The sequence below is a fragment of the Phalaenopsis equestris genome, unplaced genomic scaffold (genome assembly GCF_001263595.1).
Source record: "Phalaenopsis equestris unplaced genomic scaffold, ASM126359v1 Scaffold000938, whole genome shotgun sequence".
Taxonomy (NCBI): domain Eukaryota; kingdom Viridiplantae; phylum Streptophyta; class Magnoliopsida; order Asparagales; family Orchidaceae; genus Phalaenopsis; species Phalaenopsis equestris.
The window spans coordinates 960684-973440 of record NW_018165377.1 but is presented as its reverse complement, the minus strand read 5'-3'; the positions used below and the strand labels follow the sequence as shown (position 1 = coordinate 973440).

Below are 12757 nucleotides of genomic sequence, written 5' to 3'. Positions count from 1 at the left end.
AATCACACTTTTATCAAAATTGAGAGAATAGGGTTACAACTTCACATCAAATAACATAAAGTTTCAAGAGTCCAGAGAAAATCACAATATTTGGAATATTACACACGTAAGCAGTTGTCTTCGAGAGTTATCACTGAATCTTTAATACAACGTTATTTGCTACATCATATTCTGGATACGGTGTTACACTGTATTTAGGATACAATATTACACCGTATTCTGCATATGTCGTTGCACATTAATGTTCATCAACGATGGCTTTAGAGGCAAAGGGCGGGCAGGGTTTGATGGTGGTTGCAGCGATTATGGAGGCTGTAAGTTATAATCAGCTTTTCAGTCCAGAACAATATTTGAATTGACTCTTACTCTTTCAAGTGAAGAGAACGAATATATTTATAATATCTAAGATAGGGACATTTTGGTCTTTTGGCAAATAACTCTCGTAACCACCTGATCGAACAATCTATATTAATCCCTCTATATCAAAAGAACTTTTTAATGATTTGAGGGTCATAATAATCTCAAAAATTATGGAGCTTAGACTCATTGATTTCCTCTCGTCGAGATGTTCGATTTGAATATAAACATGTCAAATTTGAAGTTCAATTTACCATCCATTTAACAATCTGAAACCTTAAAAAAATGTTTTAATGGCTTAATCTGGAATTGATCGGACTTTGATCAAACCAATTTCCATTTCATCGAGTTTATCTTGTAGAGACGGCACGTTTAACCATAAACTTACTGAAATCAAGCATTGGATAATCCTTAATTTGAACCAAGATTCTTCCTTATTAAAAAATACCTCTAGGTTCATATCACACAGTCAACTTTAGCGATGCTATTATTATTATTATTATTATTATTATTATTATTATTATTATTGTTGGAGAAGTAACGTGGTGAGCTGAATGGCATGTAATATTGTGACATTAGGTAGGCTTTACATATTATACAAGTAAATTTAAATTTTATGGTGTTAAATAAGTAATTTGAGAAGTCAAAATGGCATATGTAATTTGACAACTTCAAAGTGCAACGTATTAAAATTAAAAAAAAATAAAAAAACAATGTCACGGCCTAATAAATAAATTCAAAATCATCTTCCTCACCACCTCTCAGTCAACCCTTCCCATCCATTTTTATTTTGCAGTCTAAAACTACAGATTTACAGCTCTCCATCTGTAAGTTATTAGGAATAACAGTTTACCTACCTCAGCCCAACTCTACCCTTATAAAACCCTAATCAGCCTCCACAGTCACCTCCACCTTCCAAACCCTAATGTTCCAACTTCCACCCTCATCCTCCTCTACATTCCCACAAATGGCTCTCAACCAATCCCAACTCACCCTCGTCTCCTTCCTCATCTCCACCCTCCTCGCCGCTACCGCCGCACAGTCATCAAACTCCTGCAATTCAGCTCTCGCAAGCCTGTCGCCCTGTCTGAACTACATCACAGGCAGGGCAACAACGCCACCGAGCTCGTGTTGCTCCCAACTCCGCTCATTGGTCAATTCGGAACCTCAATGCCTCTGCACGCTGCTCAACGGAGACGCCGGTTCGGCGTTTGGTATCTCCATTAACAAGACTCAAGCGCTCGCACTGCCCGGCGCCTGCAACGTTCAGACGCCGCCGATCGACCAATGCAGTAGTAAGCTTCATCTTCATCAAAATTCTTGTTTTCCTTTGTTTAGATCTATTTGAGCTATTTGTTAAAGCTGGAGTACTGTTTTGCAGCATCTTCGTCGGCACCGTCCAGCGGTTCTCCATTGTCTCCGGACAGTCCTTCGGGCGGTGGATCGAACGATGTTCCATCAGTGGGCACAAGTGCAGCAAATGGAAGCACAATTGAAATTTCTATCAAGCTTGTTCTCAGTTTGATTTTTGTGATTGTGTTTTCTTCTGCTTCAGCTTTCAGTGTATAAGATTTCTGGAGTTGATGTTGGTTTTTGGGATGATTAGTATTATTTTTCAGGGTTGTTGCTGCATTACCGTTATATGAGTAATTATGTTGAATACACAGATTTGTATTGGTTAGTTCTGTTGGTGAAGGATATGTAGTCATTAATCTACTAAATACAGATTTTCTGCCTGTTATTAATGATTTTAGTTTAGCTAAACTGATCGAAGCTGAAGATCTATATACATACATCATAACTCTTATATATTTACATCTAAATTATAGTATACATACATACACATACATACATACATACATATACATATACATACATACATACATATAGACACATATATATATATCTATAACATTCAAATCTTTAACATAACATTTTTGTTTACGAGCCATAGTACTTTTTTGTGTGTATATTTTGATGTTATTATGAATATAAAAATTTAACCTAGAAACTTCTATACTCTTAGAATTTTTCTAGAAAAACTTACTCTAGATTCTTTCTAGTTACATATTTTAGAATGTTCTCATTTAATATGAATACTATAGAATCTTCTACTTAAAATTAGATAGAATATTCTAGAATATTAAAGAAATAAGTGTCAATCTTATCACTTCTCTTTGATGTGAATTTTGATTACTACAATTATATTGGGCAATTGTTCAAATTATTGTTTTGGAAGTGCCTTTGTGAATATGTCTACTAATTGTTCTTCAGTCATGCAGTACATGAGTAAAATTTCTTAATTGGCCTAAGCTTCTCTAATAAAATGATTTTTAATACCAATATGTTTAGTTATGTCATAAAATACAAAACATTTTGTCATTATTATAATTGATTTGCTTTCAGAATAGATTTATATAGTTTCTTTTTGTGGCGCTCATATATTCTAGTATGTATTTTAGTCATATAGCACGGCTTATAGTTGTGGTAGTTGTAATATATTCAGCTTCATCCAACGATTATGCAACTATTGTTTTATTCTTTGATGCTCAAGTAAATGTTCCTGAGGCTAGTGTGAATGTACATCCTGATGTGCTCTTCATGTCATCCATTGATCTGACCCAATCAATATCAATATATCTAAATAGTCCTGAGCAATGAATGGACTCATACTAGATGTCATAGTTCATTATTCCTTGTAGATATCTAAGAATTTTCTTAACTGATACTTGATAAACATGGCTTGGACTTTGCATAAATATTGACAGTATACTTGTTGCATGCAAGATGTCGGGTCTCGTAGTTGTTAGATAAAATAAGCTTTCAATGAGATTTTGATTGAATCACAACAAGAATTTAGGTTATCAATGGTCAAACACCATCACTAACAATATATAAAACAAATGTAATATATTTGCTGATGGACTAGCTACAGTTCATTCGACATAACAAAAACAATTGTCGGTAATAAAATTACCTGCGAATTTATCGATGATTTATACATATCAATGATTATCAAACATATAATAACTATCATTGTTGATTCAATACCATAACATGTTTAGCCATAGTTTTACCATCAGTAACATAATCGACTTATATATCTGTAGGAAAAGTGTTGCACGTTTGAAGGAAAAGTGTTGCGCCTCCATCGGTAAAGTGCAGACAACCGTCGGTTAATCATGGAAAATTATTGTATCCGTAGCGAAAGTGCAGCACTGCTTAAATTTTGTTTGTTCAATAGCCCATCAAAAAAACTTTGGGACATAATCGAAGTGTCGTAAAACCATCGGTAAGCCGTCGAAAACTTGTCACAATAGAAAAGAAATTAAAGTCCTCCTTCATCACTACAATTTACACACTTGCAATTGAAACAACACAATCTACATACAACATAATGTTGCAATGAAACAAATTAACACATAAAGCATATGCATAAATAAAAGAAAAACAGTTGCATTAAACCAAACGAAATAAATAAATGTCCAATAAAAATATTGTTCACAACCAATAAAAAGTTTAACCTAAATAAACATAAAAAATAACAACAAGACATTTGATTTGAATATAAATATATCAAATTTGAAGTTCAATTTACCATCAAATTGACAATCTGAAACCTTTAAAAATGTTTTAATGGCCTGATATGAAATTTATCAGACTCTGATCAAATCAATTTTGATATCATCAAGTTCATCTTGTTAAGTTTGACTATAAACTTGCTGAATTTGAGGCATTGGATAATCTTTAATTTGAATCAAGATTCTTCCTTATTAAAAAATACCTTGAGATTCATATCACATAGTCAACTTTAGCAATGACATTATTATTATTCTTATTATTGGAGAAGTAACAGGGTGAGCGGAATGGTACGTAATATTGACATATTATGAGACCTTTACATGTTTACAAGTAAATTTAAATTTTATGGTGTTAAATAAATAATTTGAGAAGTCAAAGTGGGATATGTAATTTAAGAAATTCAAAGTGGATATAAAAATAAAAATAAAATAAAAAAAATAAGAAAACAATGTCATAGCCTTATAAATTAATTCAAAACCATCTCCCTCATCACCTCCCAGTCAACCCTTCCCATCCATTTATTTTGCAGTCTAAAACCACAGATTTACAACTTCTGCTTAGCTCTCCATCTGTAAGTTATTAGGAATAACAGTTTACCTACCTCAGCCCAACTCTACCCTTATAAAACCCTAATCAGCCTCCACAGTCACCTCCACCTTCCAAACCCTAATGTTCCAACTTCCACCCTCATCCTCCTCTACATTCCCACAAATGGCTCCCAACCAATCCGAACTAACCCTCGTCGCCTTCCTCATCTCCACCCTCTTCGCTATCACCGCCGTGCAGTCGTCAAACTCCTGCACTTCAACTCTCATAGACCTGTCGTCCTGTCTGAACTACATCTCAGGCAACACAACAACGCCACCCAGCTCGTGCTGCTCCCAACTCCGCTCGACCAATTTGGAACCTCAATGCCTCTGTACGTTTCTCTTCGGAGGTGGCGGGTCGGCTCTCGGTATCTCTATTAACAAAACTCAGGCGCTTGCACTGCCCGACGCCTGCAACGTTCATACGCCGTCGATCGTCCAATGCTTTGGTAAGGTTGATCTTCATCAAAATTTTTGTTTGCCTTTGTTTAGATCTCTTTGAGCTATTTGTCAAAGCTGGAGTTTTGTTATGCAGCTTCTTTGCCGCCGCCGTCTAGTGGATCTCCGTCGACGTCGGACACTCCTTCGGGCGGTGGATCGAACGTTGTTCCATCAGTGGATACAAGTGGAGCACATGGAAACACAGTTAAAATTTCTATCATGATTTTTGTCAGTTTGATTTTTATGGTTGTGCTTGCTTCTGCTTCAGTTATCAGTGTATAAGATTTCTTGAGTTGGTGTTGGTTTTGGGTGATTAGTATTTTTTCATGGTTTTTGTTGCTGTATTAGTTATGTTGAATACACAGATTTGTGTTGGTTAGTTTTGTTGGTGAAGGATATGTACTCATTAATCTACTAAATACAGATTTTCTGTCTGTTATTAATGATTTTAGTTGTGCTAAACTGATCGAAGCTGAAGATCTATATACATATATTATAACTCTCATATTTGTGTGTGTGTGTGTGTGTGTGTGTGTGTGTGTGTGTGTGTGTGTCTATATATATATATATATATAGTGCTCAAGTCTTTAACATGACATCACAAGTCTTTAACATGACATCATTTTTTAAAATGAGTCATGCAACTTTTTAATGTGTATATTTTGATGTTATTATGAATATCAAAATTTAAGTGATAGCTATGCAAAAACACAAGATAGATGTGTGTTATGTATGGAAGAATTATTGTATTTTATTGAGGCTTAAAATTGGTAGAATATATTTCTAACAACTTAAAATTCAACTCTATCTCTCGTAGAAGAAATGTTATATTGTTTAAAGTTGATTAATGAAAGAACTTAATTTCGTGAGGATATGATTTTTTGACTGACTATACAGCAAGATAAAGAGCTTAACTACTACTGTTGAAAATTTTTGAAGAGAAGATGAAAAATTTTATTAATAAATTTTGTTGAGTCATTTTCAACTTATATGATAACATCATGATCATGAGTATTTATATTCATGAGAGACTAAACCTAGAAACTTCTATACTCTTACAATTTTTTCGAGAAAAAACTTACTCTAGATTCTTTCTGGTTACATATTTTAGAATGTTCTCATTTAATGTGAATATTATAGAATCTTCTACTTAAAATTAGATATAATATTCTAGAATATTGAAGAAATAAGTGTCAATCTTATCACTTCTCCTTGATGTGAATTTTGTTTACTCCAATGTTATTGCGCAACAATTCAATTTTTTCTCTTGGAAGTGCCTTTTTGAATATGTCTACTAATTGTTCTCCAGTCATGCAGTACATGAGTAAAATTTCTTAATTGGCCTAAGCTTCTGTAATAAAATGATATTTGATACCAATATGTTAAGTTCTATCATAAAATACAAGACATATTGTCATTATTATAGTTGACTTGCTTTCGCAATAGATTTATATAGCTTCTTTTTGTGGCTCACTCATATCTTCTAGTATGTATTTTAGTCATATAGCCTGACTTATAGTTGTGGTAGTTGTAATATATTTAGCTTCATCCAACGATTATACAACTGTTGCTTATTTCTTTGATGCTCAAGTAAATATTCCTGAGTCTAGTGTGAATGTATATCCTAATGTGCTATTCATGTTATCCATTGAACTGACCCAATCAATATCAGTATATCCAACTAGTCTTGAGCAATGAATGGACTCATACTAGATGTCATAGTTTATTTTTCCTTGTAGATATCTAAGAATTCTCTTAGCTGCTACTTGATAAACATGGCTTGGACTTTGCATAAATATTCACAGTATACTTGTTGCATTCAAGATGCCGGGTCTTGTAGTTGTTGGATAAAATAAGCTTTCAATGACATTTTGATTGAATCACTATAAGAATTTTGCTTATCGATGGTCAAACACCATCACTAATAATATATAAAAAAAATGTAACATATTTATTGGTGGACTAGCTACGGTTTATTCGACATAACAAAAACGATTGTCGGTTATAACATTATCTGCGAATTTATCGATGGTTTATACTTATCAACGGTTATCAAACGTTCGTTGCTATTGATTCAATACCATAACATGTTTAACCATAGTTTTACCTTCAATAACATAATCGACTTATATAAATGTTGGAAAAGTGTTGCACGTTTGTAGAAAAAGTGTCGTGCCTCTGTTGGTAAAGTGTAGCACAATCGTCGGTTAATCATGGAAAATTATTGACAGTTGTATACGTAGAAATAGTGCAACTCTATTTAAACGTTGTTTGTTTGATAGCCCATAAAAAAACCTTCAGGACATACTCGAAGCGTCGTAAAACCGTCGAGAAGCCGTCGAAAACCTGTTACATTAGAAAAGAAATTAAAGTCCTCCTTCATCACTACAGTTTACACACCTGCAATTGTAACAACACAATCTACATACAACACAATGTAGTAATGAAACAAATTAACACACAAATCATATGCATAAATAAAAGAAAAACAGTTGCATTAAACCAAATGAAATGAATAAATGTCCAATAAAAATATTGTTCACAACCAATAAATAGTTTAACATAAATAAACAAAAAAAATAATCCCTACTCATCCTCCTCAGTCATCTCCTCATCATTATCCTCCTCATTCTCATCCTGAACTGGTTGCTTCCCTTTCTACAGTTCAGAACGCAACACCGCTTCATTCTCTACTTTCATCTTTTGCTCCGACTCCGATCTTAAGGTGATTATGTGGTTGAAGACCTGGGCAATAACCACATCAGTTACCTGGCGACGAGTCTCATCCTCATGTGTAGTAGAAGTAGATGCACCAAATGTGCTAGAAGTCGAGTAGGCATCATAAGGTTGAGCCTGGGAGCCCAACTCGTAGACCCTATCATTCTTCTTGCCACCGATAGCCTCCCTCCACAAGTCGTACTCTGAAGGACCGTGAGATGTGCCCAAACCATCGCCCGACTAATATGATCGACTCTCCTTGAGCCTCTAGAAGGCCTCCTACAAAAAAATATCATTAATAAAAGTTAGAGACTAAATAAACTTTGATAGTCTGAATTTAGTACAAATTAATCTTGTGAATTATGTGGGTTGCCTGAGATCTGCTGTCCACTCAAGATTGATCCGACCGCCGTCTGTGAGTACGCTCGTGTAACTCTGCAATTGTTAGCTCATATCTTTTCTCTAGAGTCTGTCAGTGTAATGAAATAATTAGCGTACATTTAATGTAAATAAGATTTAATGCAGAAAATAAGTCTTATCAACCTACTCTTGTACTCTGTATGTGGGAGCGCTTAACTAGTATGCTTCGAGGCCCCCATGCTCTCACAGTCAGAGCGACAAATCTACTTGGCATGCCCCCTCTTTTTTTGATACTCGGGAGACTTCCATGCTCTAAGCAGGGCAACAAACACATCCTCACTGAGCCACTAGAGGCACAACGAATATCGTTGAACTAGTCGTAAAGACGATCACTCATTTTATGCCTCTGAATGTGTGTCTCTTCTTCAAGGGGCCAGGACCACTGCTTCTGTAAATTGAATTAGAAAATATTAAATTCATAAAAATAAATACATAAGTTTGGAGTTTATTGCAAACTCACCAAACCATGTATCCTAAACTGCCATCAGGATCGCCCTCCAAGATAAATATGGTTATCACACTTGCTCTAAATAATGTCTCTGATGAAATGAATGGTCTGTGTGGGGGAGTAAATTTGAAAATAACATATGATTAGTTCTCAATTAATTAAGAAAAAACATAAAGTAGTAATGTAAGTTTTAAATTAAAACTTACGTGTTTCCTAATACTCCCTGGAGCTGATGATGACTGCTCGTGTTGTTAAAACTAGCAAGTGCTTCAAGAGCAACTGATAGTGATGGTGGTGTCGTGGTCATGATTGGTGATGGTGTCGTGGTCACGGCTGGTGGTGATGGTGGTGGTCGTGTCGTGGTCGTGTGTGGTGGAGGTAGTGCTTGTGGTTTCACAACTAGAGGTGGTGATGGTGTGTGGGAGTCGAGGTGGAGGCTTGCCGGGGTGCGTTGATCGCAATGATCGTCTCCACAAAACCACACCCACGACCTCATCTGTTGGCGGATTTCCACTCCTGATAAGAGAGAGACCTCCTCTCCCTCCAAAATCCATCAGAAAGTAAGAAAGTAAAATTAATTAGTGCAACTACATACTTCTAAAGCTGAAAAATACAGTAGTGTGCAGTAAAAACAATGAGAAATGGTAAATTGCATGCAATCTACAAACTACTAAAACTGAAAAAAATACAAGAGTACACAGTAAACAAAAAGAATAACTATAAAGTGCAATCTATAAACAATTGAAACTGAAAGCACAAGAGTATGTAGTAAACATATGGGAAAACTATAAAGTGCAATCTACAAACTATTGAAACTAAAAGCACAAAAGTACAAAGTAAAAAGAAAATAAAACAGTAATGTGTAATATACAAACCACTAAAACTAAAAAACACAGAATTACACTGTTAGTTTAACTTACACATCTTAGTTAAGTTCATACGATGAGTCACTAAGAATGTAGTTAAAATTACTTCATCCAAAACATTGTCAGAATCATTCTCATTGTTACAAATTTGTTTGTGTTCACCACTAGTGTCCTCTAAAATTGACCTCTTCATGGATTGCATCTAGTGGAATATATGAATCAGTTATTTCCATTTTTTGATGAGCATGTTCAATTAAATTCTGAATATCAATAGTCGTCGTAGATTTATCCGCTACGACTACTGCTCACTCAACTTTGTCTCTTATTCTATTGGAATATGGAAGATAAAATACCTGACTTGCTTGCCTTACTAGAATGAACTGATCAAATTTACCATATATTATGTTCAATTTTACTTCTATGATATTATGCATTTGTATTACCCTTGTTCCATGATTAGGAACATAATCAAACCAATCATAGTTGAACAAGAATAGACTCCCACCAATATAGCCAGAATACGATAGTTCAACAATTTCTTCGAGAATCTCATAGTAATCTATCTCATCATCTAATTTATTATTTATTTTAACACAAATGTCAGAATTAGAAGTATTTTTTTCTTTTGAGCAGAAGCTCATATGAAACTTGTAGACATTCATATTATAAATTTGCCAAATTTTTACGATGCACATGTGTCCCCAAGCAAGATCAATCAAGCCCTGATCTGTTACCCCATTATTCCGATCATGAATCTAGTAATTCATAAAAACTTGTGTCCTTGAAGATAGTTAAAAACAATTATCTTAGTTGTTTAATAAATTTGCTAAACTCTAACTTGCACTTGTTGTTAACCATCGAGAAAATTATTTTCTATCTCCTCATTTCTGATATCATCTTCAATCAAGTTCAACGAATCTAAGAATAGATTGTTATCACATTGATAAATTTATGGATTAGCTCATTATAATATTTTCACCAGAAAAGATAAACTATTAATAAAATTTAGTGTCTTACTCAATAAAAAGTTAAACTTCATCACAATTTAGAAGAACATAAAATGACGCTGCTCCAAGTTCCTGATCATTGAGATAACATGATGTGCGCCTCCCTGATGATTCTCCAAATTGCTGAAAAATAGAAAGTGTCAAGGGAGGCAGCACACCCAATGAAATGGATTCTTCTTGCACAAAATATTAGGAGTAGAAAGTGGTGGTCTCTTGAAGTAAATATGTCTCACATATAGATCATTTTGGTCGTATTTTATTCTTCAATGTATTCAAAAATCTCTAAATAATTATTATTTAGCCCAATTTCACAATATTAATAACAAAGTAGTGACTGCATAGTTTGCTTGCGTTAGTATGTACCTTTCAAATGGATACATCCAACGATATTGTACTGGTTCTCCAAGTAAGACATCGTGTGGAAGATATACTGGTAAATGCTCTATGGAGTCAAAAAAATTAGGTGGAAATATTCTTTCGAGCTTATATAATATTATTGGAATGTTTGTTTCTAACTGTCGTATGCCAGCAACATTCAAACAAGCTGTATTTAGCTCCTTGAAGATTACATTGATTTCAATCATTGGATTTAAAATACTGCTCGGTAAGCAACTAAGCACAATTGGCATAAAATTTTGGAGAAACATATGTCAATCTTGGTTTTTCATTCTAATTATCATTCCCACCTCCACATCAATACGACGACTTAAATTTGAAACACATCTGCTCGAGAATTTTAATGATTGAAGTCACTCAGAAATTGATCTATACCGTGTTAAAGTAAGAGAATATTTTGCTTTAGGCACAATTTCACAATATTAAAATAATGACAGAAAGGATAAAAAACTAAATTTTGAAAGCCTAACTTAAATAAGATTAAAAATGAGACTACTAAAAAACCATTATTTTTTAAATAAAAATTTACATGCATACCGCTCAATTATTACATATTTAGATTTCTAACACCAAACCATTAACTTTTACATATACATCATTCAATCCATATGTATTTACATCTCTTAGGCCTAAATTAAAATTTTACATATATGTCAATCAATTCTTATAAATAAAGAGGTTTGATTTGGATTCACATGTAGAAGAATCAAATCATAAGCATCTGGCTATTCTCTGCTTCCATATCTACAACAGTGTTCTTGAAGAACATAACCACTTTACAGCAATTCTTCCAGCAAGAAGTGTAGAAAGCCAAATTTTAAGGGTTAAGATATGTAGATGCATAAGAATTGTGTTTTGTATGTAAATTTCCTATAAAAATTGTTTGTTTTAATGAACAAACCTAGATAGCTATAAGAAAATGCAAAATATAATTAGGTTTAGTTCATATGAAAATTTCATTATTAGTATTGTTATTTTCTTACTGAGTAATTAGTTTTTGTATCATAAGAGACATAATTGAGCATATCCTCCAATCATCATGTAATCATGAAGATTGTACACACCAATATCTTCGGCATAAATCTCAAAGTAATTGAACTGCTAAAGATGATGACACAACAATTGAGACATTGAATTTAAGAGATATGATATGAATCGGTCATCTAAAAGATCAACGGACAGTTCAAGTCCACCCTCAGCTAATCCGGTCGGCATGCCTATCTATGGTCTCAACCGCCGAATCTACCTAAAAGAGTTCGTACTCAACTGGCCGATCGACTGCTCATACCATGGCATAAACGGCCTCCCCTAGGCCCGTCTTTTAGGTTGACCGAACCAGAACACGTGGATCGGCTGATCACTGCTATATTCGAATTCAAATTATAATATAGATTTAGTATTAAATCGGCACATTGATTGTAGTAAAGGGAGTTTCCATAATCGCTCTCCTCTTTTGATAGTTGAGAGCTATTTTCATAATCGCTCTCTCCTATCTGAATCGTACAAGAAGACCTCCTATTAATATGAGGCTTGACCATGAATAAAAGGGCCCGTTGTTTTCTTCTCTCTCCACTCCTGCTTTTTCCGGCTCTAACTATCGAAGCGCATTTCCAAAGGACAATTCTAGATTCAACAAAAATGAAGCAAAACTTATGTATCTCCGGTGGATCCAAACATGATAAGATAGAGACTGCAGAGACAGATCCATGAGAGTGTGTGATGTTACTCCAAAAGAGCAAGATCCGCCATGGAAACCAAGCAACGTCGGCCAGCCTGTTGAAGTAGATAAATCAGCCCAATATTAGTTGTGTTTTAACGATGACAACCACATTGAAATTAAACAGTAGATTTGTATGACCTATCGAGCTTGAAGAAAATAACGCAAGCATTGGACTTGCTGTAGAAATAAAGCAGGAAAGAAGACAACTTGCGTGC

At 34.3% G+C, this 12757-nt stretch overlaps 2 protein-coding genes across 2 annotated transcripts; both read left to right on the top strand.

The window, feature by feature from the left end:
- Positions 1-1186: 1186 nt before the first annotated feature.
- On the top strand, positions 1187-2078 carry LOC110032429 (non-specific lipid transfer protein GPI-anchored 2-like). The gene is made up of 2 exons (XM_020736065.1): positions 1187-1652; positions 1739-2078. The coding sequence occupies exons 1-2, from the start codon at positions 1283-1285 to the stop codon at positions 1924-1926; spliced, it is 558 nt and encodes a 185-aa protein (XP_020591724.1). The 5' UTR covers positions 1187-1282; the 3' UTR covers positions 1927-2078.
- Positions 2079-4341: 2263 nt separating this feature from the next.
- LOC110032435 (non-specific lipid-transfer protein-like protein At5g64080) lies at positions 4342-5356 on the top strand. Its single transcript, XM_020736074.1, has 2 exons — positions 4342-4975; positions 5062-5356. Exons 1-2 carry the CDS (start codon positions 4609-4611, stop codon positions 5247-5249), a joined length of 555 nt encoding a protein of 184 aa, XP_020591733.1. The 5' UTR covers positions 4342-4608; the 3' UTR covers positions 5250-5356.
- The last annotated feature ends 7401 nt before the right edge of the window (positions 5357-12757 follow it).